This window comes from Prionailurus bengalensis, chromosome D4 (assembly GCF_016509475.1).
Source record: "Prionailurus bengalensis isolate Pbe53 chromosome D4, Fcat_Pben_1.1_paternal_pri, whole genome shotgun sequence".
NCBI classification, from domain to species: domain Eukaryota; kingdom Metazoa; phylum Chordata; class Mammalia; order Carnivora; family Felidae; genus Prionailurus; species Prionailurus bengalensis.
The window spans coordinates 57,857,352-57,883,634 of record NC_057359.1 but is presented as its reverse complement, the minus strand read 5'-3'; the positions used below and the strand labels follow the sequence as shown (position 1 = coordinate 57,883,634).

At 38.4% G+C, this 26,283-nt stretch overlaps 1 protein-coding gene across 2 annotated transcripts in view; it reads right to left on the bottom strand.

Annotated features, from left to right (window-relative positions):
• RECK (reversion inducing cysteine rich protein with kazal motifs) overlaps positions 1–26,283 on the bottom strand; it is an 87,863-nt gene that overhangs the window by 30,608 nt on the left and 30,972 nt on the right. For both annotated transcript variants that reach the window (XM_043567335.1, XM_043567336.1), the window contains 9 exons: positions 23,537–23,570; positions 20,933–21,130; positions 18,766–19,033; positions 16,398–16,577; positions 10,216–10,428; positions 8,414–8,550; positions 6,327–6,467; positions 4,720–4,908; positions 1,809–1,931 (listed from right to left, as the gene is read on the bottom strand). In XM_043567335.1, the coding sequence (XP_043423270.1) occupies positions 1,809–1,931; positions 4,720–4,908; positions 6,327–6,467; positions 8,414–8,550; positions 10,216–10,428; positions 16,398–16,577; positions 18,766–19,033; positions 20,933–21,130; positions 23,537–23,570 (1,483 nt within the window). The remainder of the gene's footprint in view (positions 1–1,808; positions 1,932–4,719; positions 4,909–6,326; positions 6,468–8,413; positions 8,551–10,215; positions 10,429–16,397; positions 16,578–18,765; positions 19,034–20,932; positions 21,131–23,536; positions 23,571–26,283) is intronic.

The window sequence follows — 26,283 nt, the reverse complement described above, 5'->3', positions numbered from 1 at the left end:
AGAGCAGTTCATTCTGCTTAGAGAGACCATAAAACCATGTGGGAATGAAGAGTGAACTAAAGACTTACACAGAAGACTACTTACTTATTTATATCTAAATGTTTTTGGAAGATGAACTTTACAACTAGCAGGACCCTTTTCCCTGTAGTGCACAGTCCCTCATGTTCTGGAGTAAATTAAGTTAGTGACTGTTTAGCTAGCAGATTCTAAGGAGATTTTACTGGCCACAAAGTGTACCACATTTCTTGGGATTCAGATATTGTCCCAGCCCAACAAGACGTTCATAAAAATGCTTAAGTCTCAAAATTACAATAATTTGCAAGTTTCTTTCTTGTTCTTCCTCTTCCCTAATGAGATGAGAGTGGAAGGAGCCTACATGAAGAGTTTACAATCTTTCTTTGTCTTGTTTTCGGTATTAATTACCTTTTGAAATTCCAGAAATCCCCTAAGCCAGACTTCAAACATCTAAATTCTAGATTAAAAAGAACAATTTTTTTAATGTTTTTTTTTTAAAGAATTTTTTTTTTTCAACATTTATTTTTGGGACAGAGAGAGACAGAGCATGAACGGGGGAGGGGCAGAGAGAGAGGGAGACACAGAATCGGAAACAGGCTCCAGGCTCCGAGCCATCAGCCCAGAGCCCGACGCGGGGCTCGAACTCACGGACCGCGAGATCGTGACCTGGCTGAAGTCGGACGCTTAACCGACTGCGCCACCCAGGCGCCCCAGTGTTTTTATTTATTTTTGAGACAGAGAGACAGAGCATGAGTGGGGGAAGGGCAGGGAGAGAGGGAGACACAGAATCTGAAGCAGGCTCCAGGCTCTGAGCTGTCAGCACAGAGCCCAACGTGGGGCTCCAACTCACAGAGCGTGAGATCATGACCTGAGCTGAAGTCAGATGCTCAACAGACTGAGCCACCCAGGCATGCCATAATTCTAGATTTTATACACTAGATTGGAAGGAGGATTCTTCTTTTTCTACCTATAGCTTTATAGGGGTCTCTACCTAATGAACCAGTAAGCTAAGGCAGTTCAGGGAAGAAGGTGATGAGAAAAACATTAGAACAGAAATAAACTTAGAAAATACATGGACATTTTATAACATAATGGTAGAGGCATTACTCCTGAAATCATTGTTGCATCATGTGCCAACTAACTTGAATGTAAATTAAACAATAAACAAATTAACTAATTTTAAAAAAATTAGCAGTAAAACACACACACACACACACACACACACACACAATGGTAGGGGGAGATGAGGTATTTTGGCAGGTAGAAAAGTCCCATTTAACCAAAACCATCCCAATCACGGGCCCTGTTCATTTTGACTCATAGAATTCAAGAATATTAGAGCTGGAAGGGTCCTAAGAAAACATTTAGTTTAATGCCTTCAGTTCATAGAGGAGGAAACAGATCCAGAGAGGAAAAGTACCTTGCTCTCGGATTATGTATTTATCTTACTAGGTACATCTGTGGTTATGGCAAGACCATCAAAGCTGCCTTGAAGGGAAATGGGTACAAAGAGATGATGGCTGGGGTGCCTGGGTGGCGCAGTCAGTTAAGCGTCCGACTTCAGCCAGGTCACGATCTCGCGGTCCGTGAGTTCGAGCCCCGCGTCGGGCTCTGGGCTGATGGTTCGGAGCCTGGAGCCTGTTTCCGATTCTGTGTCTCCCTCTCTCTCTGCCCCTCCCCCGTTCATGCTCTGTCTCTCTCTGTCCCAAAAATAAATTTAAAAAAACGTGGAAAAAAAAAAAAAAAAAAGAGATGATGGCTGCTGGGGATAGGTTCTGGGTGACCATGGTTACCTGTGAAGGTGCGACGGTCATCTTCTGAACTGTGCTCACTGAGGCACAGGCGGGTAGAACACACCAAATTGCCAGCAAAACAAGAACAGATATTGCAGTCAATGTTAAAGGATGTCCCATGACCTGAGAAAAAGAGACATAAAATGTTGATTTATTTCATGCATTTATAAATAAATCATAAATTAAAAATGTAATAGTTTAAATTTTTTTTTTAACATTTATTTTTGAGACAGAGAGAGACAGAGCATGAACTGGTGAGGGTCAGAGAGAGGGAGACACAGAATATGAAACAGGTTCCAGGCTCTGAGCTGTCAGCACAGAGCCCGACGCGGGGCTCAAACTCACGGACCGTGAGATCATGACCTGAGCCGAAGTTGGCCGCTTAACTGACTGAGCCACCCAGGCGCCCCTAAATAAAAATATAAAACAAATTCTTGAAAGATCACTTCTGAATATACAAACAGGGGAGTTAAATCTGTGATATTTATATTTTAATATTTAACTCCCACCATATCCCTCCAAACCCCTAATGTGCTAGTCTAACTAGACGGCTCCCTATTCTCTGAGAATGCTTTTGGCTGTCCCTTCTGCCTCAAATGGTCCTCTCCTCCTTCTGGAACTTTGCTCAACTTTCCCGAACCAGCCCTGATGCCATCTTTGAATCAAAGACTCTCCTGATGCCCTGGCAGGAGTGACTAGGTCCTTGAAGAGCACCACTTGGTTTGCTCCCTTCTGTGGATCACATTCTCCCTCATCTGATCATATACGGTATGACCTCAGTCCCTCATGCGATTTTAGCCCCAAAAGGCACTAGTATGTTCTTCTGTAAAAAATATGCATTTAATCAGTGGAAATCTATGGAAGGAATGTTTACCCTCAGAAATATTCTGTGATACAAGGTACCTACCCTACACTTTGGCTAAGTAGAATATGGATTAAAAAATGAATACTTGGGGGTGCCTGGGTCGATTAAGTGTCCAACTCTTGATCTTGGCTCAGGTCACGATCTCATGGTTTGTGAGATTGAGTCCAAGTCAGGCTCTGTGCTGACAACACAGAGTCTGCTTGGGATTCTCATTCTCCCTTTCTTTCTGCCCCTACCCCACTCACTCTCTCTCTCTCTCTCTCTCTCAAAAAATAAAGTTAAAAAAAAAGAATACCTGACTTGTTCTAGGGCAGACACTTGCAGTCTCTTTTTAGCCAAAAGCACCCTTCTTTCTAGTAAGATCTCACGCAGAAGAGTAAAACCAGGAGTTATATAAAAGCTGAACTACTCTGATCGATGGGGATGGGGGTGGAGACAGGGATGAGGGTAGCAGAGTGAACAGCTGTGGGGGAGTACATTCTCAAAAGTAGCATTTTTTTTCCCCACAATTTTTAAGGTCATGTATCAGTTGTTAGGGCTATAAGCAAAAGATGATTAAAGTAGCAGTGAGAAAGCAAGACCCTCAGACTTTTAGAGAGGGCATCAAAGGGTGTTGTTTTTTTTTTTTCTTCCAAGACTTTATTTATTTATTTGGAGCAAGTGTTAGGGAGGGGCAGATGAGGAGGGAGACAGAGGAGAGAGAGAATCTTAAGCAGTCTCCATGCCCAGTGTGGAGCCCAATGCGGGCTGGATCTCATGACTGTGAGGTCAGGACCTGAGCCGAAATTGAGAGTTGGACACTTAAGGGGCGCCTGGGTGGCTCAGGCGGTTAAGCATCCAACTTCGGCTCGGGTTATGATCTCATCGTTCCCGAGTTCTAGCCCTGCATTGGGCTCTGTGCTGACAGCTCAGAGCCTGGAACCTGTTTCGGATTCTGTGTTTCCCTCTCTGTCTCTGCCCCTCCCCCACTTGTGCTCTGTCTCTCTCTCTCTCTCAAAAATAAATAAACATAAAAAAAAAGAGTTGGACACTTATGGCTGAGCTACCCAGGTGTCCCCAAGATTTTACTTAAATTCAAGTTTGTTAACATATAGTGTAGTGTTTGTTTCAGGAGTAGAATTTAGTGACTCATCACTTACATATAACACCCAGTGTTTGCCACAAGTGCCCTCCTTAATGCCCATCACCCATTTAGCCCACCTCCCATCCATCTGCCTCCAGCAACCCTCAGTTTGTTCTCTATTGTTAAGAGTCTCTTATGGTTTATCTCTCTCTGTTTTTATTTTATTTTTCCTTCCCCTATGTTCATCTCTTTGGTTTCTAAAATTCCACATATGAATGATCTCATGGTATTTCTTTCTCTGATTGGCTTATTTCACAGCATAATATGCTCTAGTTCCATCCCCATCATTGCAAATGGAAAGACTCCAATCTTTTTGATGGCTGAGTAATATTCCATTGTATGTATATAAAAGGGTGGCACTTCATAATGTGCTCTCTCCCAATGCTTAGTCAACAGTGTAGTTTCCGTCCTCCAGTTCGCTTTCCATGACGTCAAACTCTGACTTTTACTTCCGTTAAAGACACACACTTGAGGAGAAGGAGCACACCTGTGTCCTTGCCTGTGGAGTACACGGGCTCTAGAGTCAGATAGGCCTGGGACTGAATTCTGTTTTGTCACTGACTAGCTGGGTGATCTCTCTGAGCATCAGCTTCTTCATAAGAGTACTGAAATCAAAGAGCAATTGGGAGGCTCACATGAGATAACACAGGCCAAGACTTAGCATAGTGCTTGGCACACAACTAAAAGCTCAGTAAGTACTAATTAATTATTATTAGTCATTAGTCTCTTCGTGAGGAGGCTCTTAAGAGGGTTCCTTAGAAGTCCTAGTGTCCTATAGAGTACAGTTTGAAAAATACTGCCCTGGAGATCTGATGTATAGACCTTACTCTTTGGTGGGAATCTATCCAATGCCCATCCTACAAAATTAAGATAAATAATCTCATATTAAAACAAAAAGCAAATAAATACAGTCCAAGACTCACTTTTTCTTTTTCCTCCAACAATACATGACTTCTGGAGATCTATACAATGCATCTCCATACAGTTTTCCAAGAGTCCACTTTGTCCACATGAGCAAATTTTGTAACAACCAACTTCCCCTGCAGATGATGGCACCTGGATTAGTGTCCCTTGACGGACGATGAAATCAGAGGCTTCTCCCAATTTGCAACCTATACAAACAAAAATTAGCTGAGAGAGATGGCATTGTTCAATGTCATTGTTTTATGATATTACATATATACTTTACACAAGTCTTATAGGTACTGTGTGGCTATTAAAGATTATGTAATAGAAATTCCACTAAGTTAAAGAACTGGTTTGGTTTACTGACCAAAACATATTCTCTCAAATGAAAAATTCCATGTTCCATGAGAAGGTGCTGATTAAGGACCTATACTCCAAAGGTAGCTATAGCTCAGTACAAAAATGCCATAAGATATGTACTTTTTTATTGCTTTGGGCTTATCAAAGATATTTAAAAATCACAGATACTTTAAAAATGGACTATGGAAATGTACATTATTTTTAGAATATTCTTCTTGGTCAGGAAAACTTTTAGCGATGGAATACGAGCATACCTTAAAGTCAATGAAAAGTTGAATACTTGATTGGGCTTAAGGAAACCCATACATTTCCAATTTTAACAAGATTTATCATGACTGTATTACTGATATATTCTGGTATTACACAAATATTATAGATGATCCTTTGAGACATCAGGCTTACTTAATTCAATATTCTATTCCTTTTAACTTCACAGAAATTTTTAAATGGTGATTTTAACATGATAAACATTTTCAATTGGGAAATAGATAAAGGGCAGCAAAATATTGCCATGACTGTACTCTAAAGGGATGCCCAAAGAGATAAAGACTATCAAAATTATTCTATAGGATAAACATTTTTTATTCAAGAGGCCTCCTGCATTTCAAAAAAAAAAATCAGTCTTAAAATCATATGTATCTTGGGGCACCTGGGTGGCTCAGTTGGTTAAGTGTCCCACTCTTGATCTCGGCTCGGGTCATGATCTCACAGGTTTGTAAGATTGAACCCTACATTAGGCTCTGTGCTGACAGTGCAGAGCCTGCTTGGGGTTCTCTCTCTCCCTCTCTCTGTCTCTCCCCGCTTCAAAATAAATAAATAAACTTAAAAAAAATCATATGCATCTCAATAAAACATTAAGCTTTTCAGAGATAACGGTACATCCCAACGAGTATGCCATTTCTCCTTATAACTAAAGCAAAGCAAAGACAAAATCACAACGTGCAGTACATTTTCTCAAATGTTACAACATGGCAGAGAATTTATAAAAATTGGCTCAAGGTTTTTTATTTTTTTGTTTCCAAGAACCCTATAACTCATTATGAGAGTCAGTTCACAATCTAAATAATTGAAAATTACATTTGTATTTGTCTTCTCCTGCCTATGTAACTAACACGTGTTTATTGGGAAAACCTCAAATGTTATAGAAAAACATAATTTTGAAAATAAAGTCAATTGCAACCTCACTCCAAAGATAATGGCTATACAGAAACACCAGCAGCACAAATCCATACCCACCCTACACTCACACCCATCTACCTCTTACCTTGAACACAAGAGTATGGAAGGCAGGGATCTCCAGATGGGCACCCCTTCCGGTTTACCTCACAGAGCTCATTAGCAGGGCAAGGATTTGGGTTACAGGGATGAGTGACCTCTTCTATAATATTACCCAAAGTACTAGGCCCTGAAAAACCAAACACAGATCAGTTTAACCAACCCCAAAAGGTAACAGAGGTCTGTAAATTATCTGAATTAACTATGACTTTAATAAATGGAGAGCTCATGAGCATAAAGTGAGGCCTGATTCTAATAAACTATTAAAACACACAGATTCTCTGATAATTTGTGAATTTAGCATAAACATACATACATTCATTCACTTGTTTATTTATTGGGTACCTACAATATGCTGGACAAGATTCTAAACACTTGTGCACATGTGTTTTCGTGCGTATAAATAAAAAAGGCACCTACTGATAGGTAATAAGTTGTATAAAGGGATGGAAAATGACTGGTATACTTTGGGTAAGGTGTTCAAACAGGTGCTTATGCCTAAGAGGAATAACTTGGCACATTTTACCATAAACTATAATAACTCACCATGGTAAGATAGATGCTGTACCATGATTATATTTGTTAACTTGTGAAATAATGACTAAGGAAGAGTCTCATGTAATATTTAAAGAGAGTACTAAAACTTAAAAAAAAAAACCATTTCTTTAACCTTTTTCCTTCTGCACATATATTTCACTGCTCTAATAAGGTCTAGGCTTGTGGAGGTATTAGTTTTGCTTACTTGGTTTTAGGCCAGACTCAGACTGTTAGCTAATGAAGGTATCAGGGTTCTTGGAGTTCATCACATCCAGCCCAATCCTTTTATAAACAGCAAAGCTGAGGCTGAAAGAAGTGATCTGTTCGAAGTCACAGAGGTCTAGATTCTGGCCAAGGCTCTCTTTTTCGCTATACTGGTCATGAAGGCTGAGGGACATAGTTTGTTGGCTTTAGGAAAGTGTGGCTGATATCATCAGCTGCAAATCTAACAGATTTGGATACTCTTTTCTTCCTGCTCACTAATAATAGAATTCCAGTTTTGCTTAGCATGACAATGGGCCCACAGCTAAAAAGATCATCTTTCTCAGTTTCCCTTACAGCGAGGGTGGTTTTCCCTTACACTAGGATATGGTGGCTAGAGTTCCAGGAGTCATGTTGTGACGATAAAGTACCTGAAGTAACCTTGATGATGGAAACCAAGCACTAACGAAGGCATGGAAAGCAAAAGAGCCTGGACTCTGGATGGTGGAGCCACTGTAACAGCCTTGGACTACTTATTTCTGGGTTTTCTTTTACTTCTACCTGTTTTTCTGTTATTTGCGGTAGAACTTAGTCCTATCTGACACAGGAAAACAAAAAAATTAGGAGCTGGATCCAAGTCTGCCTTTCCAGCCAGCTCGGGGCACGAATGCCCCCTGGCGGCAGCACAGACACTTTCCTTACCCTGACTATCGCATTTGGTGTGTTTATGGGTTCTACTCATCATCCCTCTGGTTTCCACGACACATGGTCACCTCCTGCCAAGAAGCTCAGCTCCAGGACCCCTCAATGAGATACCAACTTATTCTTCTAGCTCTTGTCTTGGCTCTTGGCAGGAGTATCTCGGCATAGACAAAGTTCCACCTTTATGTACTAACCCAGACCATCATTTCTTACTCCCTATTTGGTGGGTCAGTCTCAGCCAATGCCTGGCTCTGGTCCACTAATATTCTGATGACAAAAAGCTGAAGATTCCCTGGGGAAATTTCACTTCCTGGACAAATCATGGCAAGGAGACAGCAATGATATGGAGCTGGCCCCATATCTAAGAATGCTGGCTCCAAATTCACTACTTAGAATTCCTGATTGATAATAGTTTATGACTTCCTCAGACTGATAAGATAATCACTTGTGCCTATATATTTTAAGATGACAATTCTTTTCAGGCCAAAAAGGCCAAGCAAATAAGATAAGAGTCTGCCATTGAGATAGTATCATTAAACCACATATTCTCAACAGACAGATGTTCATCCAAAGCAAACATGAAGGGCAGAGATGGAAGGGAGAAGTCTTTGAAATCTAAAAAAACAAAGTACTTACTGAGGTATGTATCCAAAGGTATACAATTCTCTAGGTCATCTGTAGGTGACAGAAGCTCACAAATACTTTCAGCTGTGTGGTCCTCGGGGAATTTGTTCTGGTCCCCACATTTCTTGAGAATCTCCACACAATCTGATCTTAAAAAGAAAAATATACACAAATTTGGGGTTCAAGAACCTCCTCATATTGTCTAATCAATATCAATCCTGTTTCTGAAGCTTTCCAGAAGGTAAGTTTTCATAACAATGTTTCACAATTGGTTAGATCAAAGTAACGGCAAAAGAAAACAGGAGTCATAGAAGACCTGAGGTTGCATAGTAGTAAGTAATGTATTATAGTATCAAAGCATCTGTAGCTTTCTCTTATCTGAGATCAAAGGCCTTGCTCAAATTTTACACTCATACAGTTACTAGTATTGATGTGACTTGTCCCTTCTTTGAAAGGAAATTAAACTAAGGCTTTTTGCAAAATCATCCATCCTTTCTTTTAGGACCTTAGGCTTGCTTGCTTTTTCCTCCCTCCCTTCCTCCTTCTCTCCCTTTCTCTTTTTAAATATATTTTTAGTTATCAACATTAAGGTGTTTGGCCTGTAACAACTGGAAGTACACTACTTTAAAATTTTCTCAGTCCTCCAAAGGGATTTGATTCCTTTTCTATAAATTTTCCATACTGAGTCTATAAATTTCCCACTGGCTGCCTCTAGCTTGTTGCCTAAGTTACCCCTCACTTTCCCCCTTACTCAGGTGATCCCCAGGTCATGCCAGAGAATTGATCTGGATTCTGTTTAAGGTTGAAATAATCTTCAATCAGTCATCAAGTTCCAAGGAGCACCAAGACGCACACCAACATCTTAGGGGGTGGACATTAACCTGGTCTTTAGGAAAGTTTTTTGGAAAAATAGATGATTGAAGATCAGCTGGCATAGATTACTATGTGGCCAATACTTTTGGTTTCACTCAGTATAGCAGCTTTCCTCTTTACTTCATCCTAGATCTCCTAAGCAAACCATTCACAAAATGTTTACTAGAAACAGGCCTCGATGACTACATTGACTAATTCCTTCACTCATCAAACATTTATGGAGCACCTATTGTGTGTCAGGATTATGTTAATCACTGAAGAGGAGAAAAAGAGGAAAGAGGAGACAAGAAAAAGGAGGCACAAAGAAGAATAAACTCAAGGAGAGCAAAGTCTAACTAAATATAAGACAAGTATAGGGGCGGCTGGGTAGCTCAGTTGGTTAAGCGTCTGACTTTGGCTCAGGTCATGATCTTGCGGTAGGTGAGTTCAAACCCTATGTCCGGCTCTTTGCTGACAGCTGACAGAGGGCTTGGAGCGTGCTTCAGATTCTGTGTCTCCCTCTCTCTCTGCACCTCCCCCACTCTCATTCTCTCTCTCTCTCTTAAAAAATAAACATTAAAAAAAAGACAAGTATACAAAATAAAATATAAAAATAGAATTGTGTATTGAAGGTATTCACTAAAGTTTCTGGAACTAAATTGCATAAGAAAAGTTCAGATAAAGGTCTATAAAAATTTGTAGTAAGGATAAATTACTATTAGCTGGTGAAATATGGGAAGGTTCCACGGGAATGATGGGCATTTGAGAGGAGCTAAGAAACACAGGCAGTGGGCAAGTGGAGATGGAAGAGTAATTCAAGCAGAGGAGGAAAAAGTAGGAAAGCACTTGACATGTGGGGTGATGGGCAAACGAAGTGGTAGGAGGGAAAACTCTAAAGATAGGCTGTGGTTCAGATCATGGTCTAAACCAGGACTGGAGAGTCATTATTATGAGAAACTTACTTGCAGATAATACTTCCCCGGGATTTCCTATGACAAGGTTTAATCTGCAGTGAACAAGCTACTGCTTTCCACATTTCTGGCTGGCACTTCTTAATGTCAAGAACAGGTATGTTGATAAACGGCATCTTTATGCTTCCTTTCTCCCACAGCTTCATGTCATTCATGGCTCCTTGATCTGACTGAGCATTACAACTCCTAAAAAGTTCTGTTGGCCTGAAAAGCAAAAAGGCCAGAATCGAGAGGCAATTATTTTCTAGAGAGAAGATATGGGTAAAATCCCGACATACTAATGCATCAGGAAAACCTGATTTTTTTAAAGAACGTACCTATGACGTATCAAAGGATATCAGCTTTGCATGTATGGAGATTCAATGTAGACACATTAAGATTTTGACTGCATCTTTCCTTTTTAACAAAAGTTAAAAACTTAAACACTCTGTATGGGACTATCATCTCTAGACTGTAACATTTCTTTCATATTACAAAATAATGAGTCCAGGTTTTAAAAACTGAGGTATAATTTATAAAAAGACAAAAAAAAAAAAAGCATTTCCATCATGTCAGAAAGCTCCCTTGTGTCCCTGTCTAGTCAATGCCCTCCCCACTGACTATACCCCAGAGGCTACCTCCATTCATACTTATCTAGAACTTTATATATAAATGAAACATATTGTATATGCTCTTTTGGGTCTGGTGTCTTTGGCTGAACAATTTTTTTAGATTTACCTTTGTTATGTATATCATAAGTTGTTGTTTCCTGTTACTGTTGAGTAGCATTCCGTTAATAAATGTACCACAATTTGTTTATCCTAGTAGTTCTCAAACTTTCGATCTCAGGACCCATTTACACTCTTAAAATTACTGCATTCTCAAAAAGCTTTTGTTTATGTGGGTTACAATCACCAATATCTATGACATTATAAATCAAAACAGATCTTTTGATTCATAGTTCTTAATTCATTTAAAAGGATAATAAGCCCATTACATGTAAGAAATAATGTTTTTGTGAAACATAACTATATTTTTCAAAGCAAAACTAAAATTAGTGAGAATAGGACTATTCCACAGCTTTGAAAATCTCTTTAACATATGGCTTAATAGAAGACTGCTGGATTTTCATATCTTTTCTTGACCTCAATCTGTTGTTACATCACATGTCTTTTTTTTTTTTTAAGTTTACTTATTTATTTTTGGGAGGGAGAGAGAGAATATGGGAGGGACAGAGAGAAGGAGAGAGAGAATCCCAAGCAGGCTCCACGCCGTCAGTGCAGAGCCTGATGTGGGGCTTGAACTCATGAACTGTGAGATCACGTCCTGTGCTGAAATTAAGAGTTGGTCACTTAACCGACTGAGCCATCCAGGCGCCCCAATTACATCATGTGTCTTACGGCACTGGGGAAACTCCACTGTTCATTCTTGTGAGAACAAGAGTGAAAAAAGCAGATCACAGCTTAGTGTTATTATAAAAAATAGTTTTGATCTCATGGGGCTTGGGGACCATGGACCACACTTTGAGAAATCCTCGTTTATTCATTCACCTGTTTATAGACAAAAAGTTTTGTTTCCAGTTTTCATGTCTCTTCATGCCTACAAAGAGCATTTGGGGTCATAACTTTCTAAGAAACTGCCAAACTGTTTTCCAAAGTGGTCACACCATTTTAGACTTTAAGCCACAACATATGAAAGTTCCAGTCGCTTTACATGCTTGTCAGTCTTTTTAGTTGTAGATGCAGTTTTAAAAATTGCATTTTGCTGATGACCAGTCACGTCAAACACCTTTTCATGCACTTCCTGGCCATTCAGGTATCTTCTTCTGTGAAGTGTCTTTCCAGCTACTTGCCCTTTTTAGAAAAAGTTGAGTTATAAGAGTTCTTAATATATTCTGGATATAAGTCCTGCTTCAAATATATGTATTACAAATACTTTCTGCCAGTTTGTGGTTGGCCTTTTCATTTTCTTTTTGTAAAAAATTTTTTTTTTAAGTTTATTTATTTATTTTGAGAGAGAGCGAGAGAGAGCATGCAAGTGGGGAAGGGGCAGAGAGAGAGAAAGAGAGAGGATCCCAAGCAGGGTCTGCACCACCAGCACAGAGCCCGATGCAGGGCTTGACCTCACAAACCACAGTATCATGACATGAGCCAAAGTCAGATGCTTAACCAACTGAGCAACTGTGGCACCCCTGCCTTTTCATCTTCTTATTGGTGTCTTTTGATGAGCAAAATTTTAAAAATTTAAATACTTATTTTATTTAGCTAAAATATTTTATTGGGATATAAGTTACAAAGAATATAATGCACAGATCTTGAGAGTTCAGTAAGTTTTGAAAATTGTATTCACCCCTGTAATCAAAGCCCCAAACAAGATACAGAATATTTCTATCACCTCATAGAGTTCCCTTATGCCCACCTCCAGCCAATTTCCTCTTCCAAAGGCAATAACTTTCTGATCTTTATCCTCATAGATTATTTTTACCTATTCTTGGATTTCATATATATGGAATTATAAAGCCTTTATTTTGTATTGGGCTTTTTTTATTCAACATAAGACTCATCCATATTTTGGGGTTTAACAGTAGTTTGGCCTTTTCCCTTGCTGTATACTATTCCATTGTTTGGACACACCATGTTTTTTCATTCCCTTCCTGATGTACATTTTATTTATTTTTCCCCAAATTCTGGGTTCTTATGAATAAGGTTGCTATATAAGTCTTTTTTGGAATTAGATTTTCATGTCTCTTGGGTAAATGCTTTAGAATGGGATTGCTGGGTCATGGACTTGACACTGCAAGGAAACTCTTCAAAGGTCTTAAACCATCTTATACTCCAAGCAGGAAAGTATGAGAGCTCCACCTGCTTCACATATTGTCACTCAAAAAAACCCCTTTTTTTTAATGTTTATTTATTTTTGAGAGCGAGAGAACGAGAGAGCGGGGTAGGGGCAAAGAGAAAGGGAGACACAATCCAAAGCAGGCTCCAGGTTCCAAGCTGACAGGGCAGAGCCCGACCCAGGGCTCAAACTCACAAACTGTGAGATCATGACCTGAGCTGAAGTCAGACACTTAACCAACTGAGCCACCCAGGTGCCCCAACTGTTAATCTTTTCATTTTAGCTATTCTAGTGGGTATGAGGAGGCATCTCACTGAGGTTTTAATTTGCATTTTGCATAAATAGTGACAAAGAACTTTTTCATATACTTAAATGGCTATTTTGATGTCTTTTTTGGTGAAAGACCCTTGACATTTTTTTGCCCATTTTTCAAATTGGGCTATTTGATTTTTTATTATGAGGTTGTAGGAGTTATTTATATATTTTGGTTACAAGTCCTTTGTCAAATGTGTGTGAGTGTGTACATGCGATACACTGAATATCTTCTCTCAGATTGTGGCTTGCCTTTTCAAATTTTAAATGGTGTGTTTTGGTGAACAAGTGTGTACAGTTGAACCTTAACTCATTAATTTTTTTCTTTTATAATTGGTATATTTTGTCTCCTGTCTATAAAATCTTTGCCTGCAGCCAGATTATTAAAATAATCTATGTTTTCTTTTAGAAACTTTGTATTTTCAGCTTTTATGTTGTGTTCTATGACCCCATCTTAAATTAATTTTTGTGTACAGTGTGAGATAGAGGTTGAGGTTCTTTTTTTTTCATAAACATATTCAACTGTTCCAGCATTGTTTGCTGAAGAGATGTTTCTCTTTGTATTGAATTGCCTGGCTGCCTTTGTTGAAAATCAGTTTACTGTGTGTGTCTATTCTTGATTCTCTGTTTTGTCCTACTGATCTATTTGCCCAAACTTATGCCAATTTACATTGCTTTAATTTTTGTTGTTTTATAATAAGTCTTGAAGTCAGGTACTATAAGTTCTCCAAATCTGTTATTTTTTTGAAACTTCTTTTAGCTATTCTAGGTCCTTCGTATTTTCATTTGAATTTCAGAATTAGCCCGGAAATTTCTATTTTAAAAAGCCTCTTGGGGGGCACCTGGGTGGCTCAGTCGGTTAAGCGTTTGACATCGGCTCAGGTCATGATCTTTCGGTTCACGAGTGTGAGCCCCATGTCAGGCTCTGTGCTAACAGCTCAGAGCCTGGAGCCTGCCTCAGATTCTGTGTCTTTCTCTTTCTGCTTCTCCCCTGCTAGCACTCTGTCTCTCTCTCAAACATAAATAAACGTTAAAAAAAATATTTAAAAAATTAAAAAAAAAAGCCTGTTGGAATTTTGATTGGGATTGCACTGAATCTAGAGGTCAGTTTCAGGAGAATTAACAACAATATTGAGTCTTCTAATCCATGAACATGGTAGCTCTCTCCATTTATTTACTGTCTTTAATTTCTTTCTGCAAAGTTTTCTCGTTTTCAATGTATAGTTCCTACATATTTTTTTGTCAAATTTATCCTAAGTATTTCATGTTTTTTGATGCAATTGTATAAATTTGTATTTTTAAAATAAATTTCATTTTCCAGTTGTTTGTTGTTAACATACAGGAATACAATTGGCTTTTTTTTCTTAAATATTTATTTTTGAGAGCGAGCGAGTAGGGGAGGGGCAGGGAGAGAGGGGGACAGAGGATCTGCAGCAGGCTCCAGGCTCCGCGCTGTCAGCACAGAGCCCGACGCAGGGCTGGAACACACAAACTGCGAGATCATGACCTGAGCTGAAGTCGGACGTTCAACTGACTGAGCCACCAAGCGCCCCTATAATTGGCTTTTGTATGTTAACCTTGTATCCTGTGACTTTGTTAAATTCAAGGATTTAAGGAGAGTTTGGAGATTTTGGGGCATCTCCTTTTGTGGTTCCCACTTTTCTGGGGTTTTCTACTCCCAGCAGTCCCAAGCTCTGATCTCCAACTCCTCTGCCCAAGACTGCTGCTTTTTGCATGAACTCTTTATGCCAGGCAAGGAGACAGAGAGTGCCCATGAAGGGAAAACTGGATATGTGGCTCTTATGCAGTGTGGTTTCTACGCCTCCTGCTTTTGGTCCTTCTCTAATGACTTCAAAACAATAGTTTTTTAATATTTTGTACAGAGCTCACAATTGGTACTTGTAGAAGTATTAGTCTGACACAAACTACTCCACCGTCCCCACAAGCTAGAACTATGTGTCTAAGTTTAAATTTAAACATTTCATAGATTTCAAATTTCCTCAATCTCTAAGCCAAGTCCTTATTGGCTAACACTCTATTACCGGTTGTAAAGATATCTCAATTTTCTTATTCAAAATAATATTCTGAATACTTTTAAAAGAATGGGATTTGGGGCGCCTGGGTGGCGCAGTCGGTTAAGCGTCCGACTTCAGCCAGGTCACGATCTCGCGGTCCGTGGGTTCCAGCCCCGCGTCAGGCTCTGGGCTGATGGCTCAGAGCCTGGAGCCTGTTTCCGATTCTGTGTTTCCCTCTCTCTCTGCCCCTCCTCTGTTCATGCTCTCTCTCTGTCCCAAAAATAAATAAAAAAAAGTTGAAAAAAAAAATTAAAAAAAAAAAAAAAAAAAAAAAAGAATGGGATTTGTGTTAGTTTGAACCTTCTTCTTTCCTCTTTGCCCTCCTGATCTCCAGGCTGCAGCTCACAGAACCAGCCCCCTCTTGTTTAGAAACTCTCTCTGGCTTCTCTGATATGGTGTTCTCTAGGCTTTTGGATGCCTTTTTGTTTTCTTCACTGCTTGTTCAGCCATTCAGTTTTGGGCCCTTGTTTTTCTGACCATACTTGATACCCAAGAAAATACAAGTAGGTAAGAAAACATTTTTGCATACAATAGGGAATTCACTGAGTGAGACCTTCAACCACCCTGGAGGTCCTTCAAAGTAAACTGTTCACAAGAGGGCATTTGGATGGTTCCAATTTGGAGGGCCAAATTGTTCACAGTGATTTATTCTGCAATAAATTGCTTCTACTGGTTTTGTAGTAGAAGGGAGTGGGTAAGATTGGTAGACTGAAGGCAGAGAAGATTCTTTGAACTCTAGATGCTTTAAGTATCTCTAGTCTAGTCTAGTCTAGTCTTGAAGTGCTTCCTTTCTTAGAGGTGATGTATCAGATGGGTTATATAGCATTTAAAGATGAAATAAAGAAATGCTACTTCCTTTTAACTTAGCATCCGAGTAAAAATGAGAGTAAAGTGGTCTTTTCAATTACTTAAAAACAAGATAATTAATGATAAAATACTTCTATTCCATGTATAATAATTTGCTCCTACCTGTTGTTAAAATTAGTACAGTAAGTAAGATTTCTACAGCCCAACTGGCAAGGTTCCCGGACATCTGCTAAACAGGTCAACATGGACACTTCCACTGGATTGTATTCACAAAAGCGATCAAACTCTTGCCAACTCTGTGTATTGCCCCAGCTCATGCTATAAAGTTTAGTGCACAGTTCCCTAAAACAAAGGCACAAATATAGAAACACAGGTGAGCCAAGTGAATACATAGTTTAGAATATGAACAAGAAAAAAGTACAAAAACCAAAAGACTAAAATTTATCCCCTAGAATTTAGAGCCATAAGCAGAACTTTTCCATGAAAGTGTTAGCCTTCTTCTATTAGCCATCTCTTTCCTTTATGCCATGGTTGCTACAAAGCTCAGTGCTAAAGGTAATGTTTAATTATATTTGTACATCTTTATTCTTGGCACAATTATCTCTTCCATTTCTGATCCCTCTCTTACCTTTCACGTAAGATAAGGCATACAGTTTTTCCTCCACAAAGATAGATTCCCCTATATTTATATTTATTTACTTCCTATAAATAAAGTAAAACTGTGTAGTAAAACTGTGACAAGGTCCTCAGACCTAAGAAGCTTTACAGACTTAGGGTTCACTAGTTTCTCCCTGAAAAATTATCCCAAAGTCATTTATCTTCCTTAAGATACACCCAGATAGTCTACATGCAAAGGCTTATGAATTCCAAAGCTTCTATATACTATTGTAGTTAATACATGACAATCTTATTTGTAGTACTTGATGATTACAAAGCAACTTGACTACATGCATATAACTAAAATAATATCAGTACCATTTCTCAAGTGCCTTCAAATTAGTTTAATTTTTAAAATTTATAAATGTAAAAATGTAAAAAAAATAATATAAAAATTAATACTACCAAAATACAAACTCATAAGTAAAAATTCTCCACTCCTACCACATTTTATTTGACTCTCATTATTAAACCTTTGAGGAGGATGTCTTTACTTTTATAAGTTTGTTCACTCATTCTACTGATTTTTACTGAGTGCCTATTTTGTGTTAGACCCTGTTCAAGGCATTGGATATTCAGTGGTAAATAAGAGAGACGGGTCCCTGCTCTCAATGGAGCTTATACATCATAGAGATAAAGAAGGCGGGATCAAGTTATAGTAGGTACTTTTAGCTGGGAACCAGTCCTTTCTCTAGCCCTTAACTTTTTCTATGACCTTGGACAGACTGTTTAATAACATCTCAGAATTAGTTTTCTATATATAAGCAAGAATTACACAAACTGACACCGTAAGATGTCATAAACTGACACATAAGGTGATACAATCATAATGTTTCATGAAGAGGAAATAAGATGGAAATAAACCACAAAACCTTACATCAAGGTAAGGCAGGGCAAAGTGTTTTTCAGTGAAGTTCTTCTAGGATAACACAGAGATTCCAATCTCCAATGGCTTTAGGGCATAAACTCTTTTAAAGACATTCAAAGAATTACTCAGCATCCCTCTCATAAATATATTTATTAATGCAATCCAATTTCCTTAATTACAGGACCAAATTAACTTCTCTTTAAGATCTTCTGTTAATTTTCTTTGGATATTTTCCAGTTTTTTAAAATATCTTTGGTAAAGTTTGATGAGCTACTCTAGGCACAATTTTTGCTAAAGGTCCATTCCATTTAGAAACCACAAAAAAGACTGTTTCATTCCTGGTAGATGATATTAATTTCAGGATGTTCTAGTAATATATACTTCTTTTTCACCTAAAATCTCCCTAATAAAGCAAACTTCTATTTCACCGGTGTTCTACCACAACCTTAGTAATCTCCATTTATTCTTGTCTCTAGATTGTTTCTTCCATCTTATATTTGTGTTAATTTTTTATCCCTAAGTGTTATCATCCAAATGAATGCTAATACACTGCTATCTACCTTTGTGTATGAGTGCCAATCCAGATCATTCACCAATATATGCAAAAGGTTGGTTAATGTTCAAAGTTTCATAATTTAACAAAGAGAAATATGCCTTAGACGTCAGATCAAAACATCTTCTAAACTGTAAGCTTACTTAATGATAGCCTTGAGGGTAGAATCCAAATTGCATCATCTTTAAATATTTATTATCCTGCCAGTGCTAATCCACTATACCCCCAAACACAGTTCTTTTAGCACTTGATGTTCAAAAACAATGTTTTCTGTAAACAACACTCAATAAATATTTGCTAGATAAAAGAGTTTGTATCTTCTCAACTCCTGATGAAAGAGTTTATATCTTCTCAACTCCTGCCAGAATATAACATACATTTGCTAGCACTTAAAATCACGAATTAAAATGCTATTTTCTACTAGTTTTAATAAAGGAAAATGAGATACTGACCTACATGTTGAAGTGTTTGCTTTAGAACAACAATGCAATTTAGCCCCATCAAGGCCAGTAGAGGGAGGAGGATGTAGAGTGACTCCAGGGTGAACAGATTGTGAGCTTTCAAGAAAACACTGCCAAAGAGGATCCTGAGGCAAAGGTTGAGTTTTACAACCCTCGATGAGGCCATCAACAATCTCCATTTCTGTTTTCTTAGACATCAGAATTCTCTTGCAGGCATTTTGGCAAGCATGGTCTTCAGCTCTGTCACAGCAATATAAACCTACGTTTTCAGGATAATACATGTGGCTTAATTAGTTGATTTTATGTCACACACTGCTCAGAACAGAAGAACATGGTGGTGTACTGGAAACAATGCCACTCAATCACATGTCAATATCTGCAGTACACAGGGCCTACCAAATTTTCTCTCCATTACTTTGCAGCATAGCAAATAGATACCTACGTGGACTAGGTATCTATTTCCAGAATTCAACACTGTCCCAGTCATGGGATCTTTGGCATCATTTCTACATAAATGAAAGGTCATCTCGTCTTCCACCTGAGAAGCCCTTACATGTAAAGTATCTTAAGTTCCTGGAAAAGGTACTATACGTTAAACTGGAATTATTTCATCCTAGAAACAACTGCCTAAAAGGGATTACGTTCTTGGCAGAGTGAGAGAGGAATAATTTCAATAGCAAAAACCACAAACACCATATTTCATGACATTCTGGGATATAAAGCTCTTATATATCTATACAAGTTAATCAATCTAAGTTGTAATTTAAATAATACAATAGCAAACTGTGACAAAATGTCAGTTTCCTTCTGCTTTTAATTTTCTACAAAGAATCAGAAAATAAAAGCACTTCCAATCAGATTACAGATTTCAGAAGGGGTTCTTTGAAGTAGTTTCCTCAGGTGTCTTTGACTTTTTAAGAAACGTATTCAGGACAGCTTTCTTTTCCAGATTTCCTATGTATCAGTATAGACATTTGAGATGGTTGTTCTTCTACCCTTAAAACATCTTGCTGGTTTTTGTTTTTGTTTTTGTTTGTTTGTTTATTTATACTTTGAGCTGCTACCACCTTAGCTCCAGCAGCACCCCTGTATAGCCTAAATGTCAATTTCTATAACTCTGCCTTTAAAATGAATGAAGATCATTTGTGGCAAATGCTTCATCCTCTGATATTCACCATGCAGCCACACCACAGTACGTCATAAGCTTTAGAGCTCTCCTTTAGATGCTGGACTTACAGGGCACATAGCACTGCTTCTGAGTTTACAAAAACAAGTCTTTCAGTATCCCACTATAAATCAAAACACTGGCATCCAGCTTATAAATCTTGTCTTTTGTCAGTTTGGTTAATTAGTCAATTGTTTAAAGTTTGTTCATCTCTAAATAAAGAAGATGGATTATAGGATGTACAAAGCTGAGACTTTGAAGACCCGTAAGGTGCAGGTTCATTAGGAGGCCCTGATTTTCAAAAGTATCAGGATTTCTTCTCATTTTTATGATGCTTTTATTATAAAAGTAATAACTGCTCACCATAAAAATTCAAGCATCACAAAAACACATAATGTAGAATAGGTATATAACTAACCATATGATACAGTTAGTTCTACAACTTGCTTTTTTTTATGTCTTGGACTTTCTATATAAACATACTTTTTTCTTTATTTGGATTACATAGTATTTTTATTATACAGATATATAATTTATTTCATCAATTTTAATCAATACCCTATTGATGGGTATTTGAGTTATTTCTAATTTTTCTCCATTACCATCAGTGTTGTAGCAAACATCTTTCACGTGCGTAGATATATTTTTGCAAATTTATGAGTTTTCTTGAAGGAGAAATTCTAAGAAATGGGATTCCTAGATTAAAAGGTATGGTCATTTGAAATTCTCAATTTCCTATCAAAATATCCATACCAATGAATTCTCCCATCCTCAGAAACAAAGAGTGCTTGCTTCCTCATACCGTTGACAGCTCTATCTTTCTTGGTACCTTTCAGCTGTGACCATAATATCCAATCTGCCAAATCTAAACACCAAAGGAAGTCTGGTGTTTCCCAAATGACCGAGACTACAGATATCTACAAGAATTTACTTCCTTTTTACAAATTATTTTACCAAAGATTGAAACAAGAGAAATATATCAATTTTACTTACTATCTGTTGGGTTCCTCATTGGATAAGATTGGGTGTAATTGTTCACACAGTGTATTAACTGTGGACTAATAGAGGCACAATAGTTTTCCACTGCTTTGATCTGAGATGGGCCAGGAGAAGAGTCTGTTCGAAAGATGGCTTGACAGTATTCTCGGCAGTTTGTGTGATGGCCTGCATAACTGCAACAAACTGAGCCCACTGAGGGGGAAAAAAGGAGAGGTTGTTGGAATGGAAACAGCTATTTGGTAACAATAAAGCATCATAATATTGATAGAACAATTCGCAACTTTTTGAATTGGAGAATAAAACCATGCCACAGAAGACAATTACTTTAAATCAGCACTACTTTCAGAATAGTATACTCCAAATAAGACATTTCGGAATAGGACATTCAGGTGCTCACTGGTACAAGGAAGTCTTATTTGTCAACTTAGAATCTATATAGTCCAGTGAGTCTCGGCAGGAGCAGCACACCCCTGTGGGAGACTATGGAGACACGTGGAAGTATTTTTGGCTTTCATGATGACTTGGGGAGCTACTGCTAATATTTAGTGCATGGGGACCAGGGCTGTTTACTCTGCAATGTACAGGGCATTCTCACAGCGCCAAAACTGTCTCCAAAAATGCTAATACTGCCCATGCTGAGAACCGCGGGCACAATTTCTTTTCATGTTAGACTTGTGGAGATTTATAAACAAAGCAAGGCAAACAAAGCCAAAATAAAACAAGACCCCTCCGGGGGGGGGGGGTTATAAAATAGGACGAGTAAAAACTAAGAGATATCAGGCTCATTTCATAAATTTGACAGTTATATAACTGTATATCTTGAAAGAAATCTCAAAAGTTCTGTTCCATTTGAACATCTCCAAGGACATGCCTAAGTTGAAACAGTCTTTACCTCACAACTGATGTGAGCTGCTTTAATACTGAAAAGTAAACCCCGCATTTGAAATACATTTATGGATTTATGTATTTTTAGAAATCAAGGAGGAACCATCTCAGGTATCTGGGGAGAGCTGGATGCGTGGCTAGGGGTACAGATGTGGGATTTAAACTGGAGAAGAAAAAAAGACCCTCACAGGAGAGGTTAGGGGGTCTGTGGAGGGCTTAAGGGAACCAAGATGGAGATATGGCAGGAAAACAGGTAAGAGAAAGGCAGGTAGGAAATCTCTGATAATTATTAGAGGTCATGGAGGAACGAGAATCAGGTTTCTGGTGAATTCCACAGACCAGGGAATGAGCAGGGAATCCAAGCAACTTCCAGAAATAATGACAATGATAAAACTATACGCAAATTAAACTAGGACTGAACTGATAGCAGGATAGGCCTTGGTTTCCTGCACCAGGAAACAGTTTCATAATTACTGTGCCACCTGTTTTTAACTTGTAATTACTACTTACTGTGCTCACTGCTGAACTGTTCGATTTCAACACAAAGAATAATTAATGGCTACATTTATCACTGTTAACCTTAGTGAGGATAAACTGAGGGATGGGGGAATACTGAGGACAGAAGAGATAAGTGAGAATAAGCCAAGGATGCCCATCTTCTGATTCCTCCATGAGGCTGGCTTCCTCACTAGTGTGGGAGGACAAAGATTATGTGCGACACTATCTGGGAAACTGTGAATTAAGCCCTAGTTTGCGAGGGTTAGAAGATAAAGTGCAGCCAGCTAATGTTTCTTATTATACTTTGATAAACCAAACTGCCAAACTAATCCAAACAACTCTTCTGTTCCTCAGCTGTGTTTTCCCAGCTGTAACTGCTCTCACTACTCCCTTTACCTGTGATGCCCTTCTTCCCATCTGCACTGTTTGTATCTTGTCCATCCTTCAAGGCCCAGATCAGCTACCAACTCCATGAAGCCACCTCTAAAACCCTGGGAGGGGGTGCCTGGGTGGCTCAGTCGGTTGGGCGGCTGATTTCGGCTCGGGTCATGATCTCATGGCTCGGCTCGTTTGAGCCCCGCGTCAGGCTCTGTGCTGACAGCTCAGAGCCTGGAGCCTGCTTCGGATTGTGTCCCCCCCCTCTCTCTACCCTACCCCCGCTGGCACTCTGTCTCAAAGGTAAATAAACATAAAAAAAAATTTTTTTTAAACCCCAGCAGGATGCGATCCCTCCTTCCTCTAAACTCATGCAGCAATTTTATCATTGCCACTATCCCATATCCTCCATGTTCTAGAGTTTTTTTGTGCACAGATTGTGTCCTCACGTGCATGTATGTCTGCACAGAGCAAGCAGTCAGTAAACATCTGCTGAGTGAACTGAGAGGAAGCCTTCAGCAAGTGCTACATTGTATGACCTGGGAATGTTTAATTTCTGTAAGTAATCCTATTTATTCAAGGAGAGCATGATATTCCCATCTAACAGCAGTATCTGCTTTGTAAATCTGCATTTAAGACATGGCAATTGTCATAATTCATGAATGGCCTGGACACCCTAGAGGAAAGAGCCTATGAGAACCCTGATGGGCTTTTAGGCAGCTTACTAACAGCCCACATCATAATGCCAGGTCTTGGCAATATTTATAACAGCTAAATCGTATTCTGTAAACTGTGTTTTGCTCCTTGGACTGCTCATATAACCATTGACAAAATACTTACTTTCATTTCTGCTAATGCAACTGAAAAGAGCATTCTGCAAATTAAAGAAAAACAAACAAATTAACCACCATGCAGAATTTCTAATTTTATTCCACTTTATGGTTACATGGAAATCAGAATATCAAACTATTTAATTCTTCTCCAAATCCAAAGCTGAGGATGAAGAAACTGAGATGGCATCCTGGTGAAAAAAGAAACCACCATCTAACACATACTGGGGGTCAAGATCCTCATCCTGAGCCATAAGCTGATCATGTTATAGCAAACCATGTTTATGTAAAGCTGTACCTGTGTATGTGGGGGTAACCTACAATGTATTAATCTCAATTATCTCTTGCAGTATATAAAAGGGCTCCCAGAAGATAATATAATAAAAGGTATTTAGGGAAACAGAGATTTCATGTAACTGCTGCATTTTAGAGTTGAAACGTGCTTAGAGAGCATCCCTAATTGTTCTCAAACATGGCCATGCACTAGAATCACCTGGGCTTCCTAGGCCTTACTCTACACTTACAGAATCAGAATCTGGGAATGAACCACAGAAATCTACATATTAAGGCCTCCAAGATTATTCTTATGTAATTATTGAATCACTATATTGTACTCCTGAAACTAATATTAACACTGTTTGTTAATTTTACTAGAATTAAAATAAAAAATAAAAAGATGATTCTTACATAGTCACCCTGGGATGTTGGGGTATCTCTCTACCATTTTAAAGATGAACAAACTGTTTCCTCATCAGAGGGGAAACTGCCCCAGGTTACAGAGCAAGTCAAAAGCAGATAATGAGAATAGAATTAGTATTTCTAGAGTTCTTAGATCACTGTTCAGAAAATATCACACTATGTTAAAGTCACCGTAAGGAAAATAAGAGGTAAAACAAGACGAAAACAAAAAATTCCTTGTTCAAAGCCATTTGGATATTTAGAGCCTACGGGCTATGATTAATATCTCTTACAAATAAAAGAATGAATTCCTAAAAGAAATAATATAGGCATAAATAAAAGGTAGATGGAAATCAAGTGCTCTTACAGTTGAATAGAGATGACTTTGGCTTTTAGTTGTAGCTAAATCATAAGCCGGCTATGTGATCTGGACTTTTAAAAGGACCAGCTTTACTGACATTTAAAATCTACCTTCAAGGATCCATCTATGTAGTTGTGTGAAGCTGTACTACATTCATTTTCTCCACTAAATAATATTCTACTTAGAAATAAACCATACTCTATCCATTTAAAACAAAAACAAAACAAAAACCCAGGCCTCACAGATAAGGGCTAATGAATTGGATCAGTATGACTTCTTTCTGCTAGGGCTCTCATCAAGCAATATGAGGGGTGAAAATAAACATTCTTGGTGTTCTTTAATACTCATTTCTAGATCTCTCTTCATCTATTTTTCTTTGTTTGACTTTTCAACTACCTGTTACAGATAGCCATCTATTTTGGTCATGGTTTTAGGAACACTTTCCATAAAATGATCTAAATCAATATTAAAAAGCAATCTGCTACTGACTTTCCAGCCCCCTTTGATTCTCATTGTCTTTCTTTTTCTAATAAACTGGTTGTTCTTTTGGGCTTGGCTGTTTTGACCTTGTACTTGAAGGAGTACATTTATTATCTTGGTGGCCATCCTGAGTCGCACGGCCTGATCTCCAGTTTTGATATTCTTCCAATTACTCGTACAAGTCTCCAGAGCAGTGGTTCTCAACTAAGGGTGATTTGCTTCCCAGGGGACATTTGGCAATATCTGGAGACATTTTTCGTTGTCATAACTGGAGGAGCAGCGTGTGCTATTGGGATCTAATGGGTAGAGGAGTCCAGAGATGCTGTAAACATCCTACAGTGCACATGGCAGCTCCCTGACAACAATAACAAACAACAGCCCAAAATATCAATAGTGCCAAGGTTCGGACACCCTGTTCTAAAGACTTCCAAATTTGTTCAAGCTGGAATTTTGGAAATTTGACCTTCCAAATAAAAGAAATATCACTCTGAGTTGACGTGTAGATCACTTCACTTTAGAGAGATACTAAAGGAAGGACACAAAACCTGAAAAATGTCAGCGATCACCTAATTCAACCCCTTATTTGACCAAAGCCAGTGATGGAGGCCTAAAAAGGAGAACTCTAGCTTTTACCCATAAATGGGTTGGCAGACTATGGCACACAGGCCAAATCTTGCCTGCTGCCTACTTTTGTAAATGAAGTTTTATTGAAACAGTCACACCCATTTGTTTACATACTGTATATGGCTACTTGATACTACAATGGTAGAGTTGAACAGACAGAGGCCATACAAACTGCAAGCCTGAAATATTTGAGATCTGACCCTTTACAGAAAAAGTTTGCCAACCCCTGATGTAGGAGGGCACAACTGTCTCCCTCCATGGCACAACCAGACTTCAGAAATGTTCCCTAAGCACCTCTCATTTCTCTTAATGTTCATTGATAGACCTTTCAAGGATAGATTTACCTTAATTTATCAAACTAAAAACATTCATATTTCAACACGGCAGTACCTTTGGTATTGATACCATTTTTACATCTCTATTTTTATCTTTATTAATTTTAAGGTTTTAAAGAATGGTCCTTCATTTAAATATACCAGTTTTTGAAGAATTCATCAATTCTCTGTTGCTTACTTCATACTCATGATTTCAAACTCTGATCATATCCCTCTCTTTAATAAAGGATTCTTAACCTTAGGATACCTTAGCTAACTATATCTATTATATGAACTATA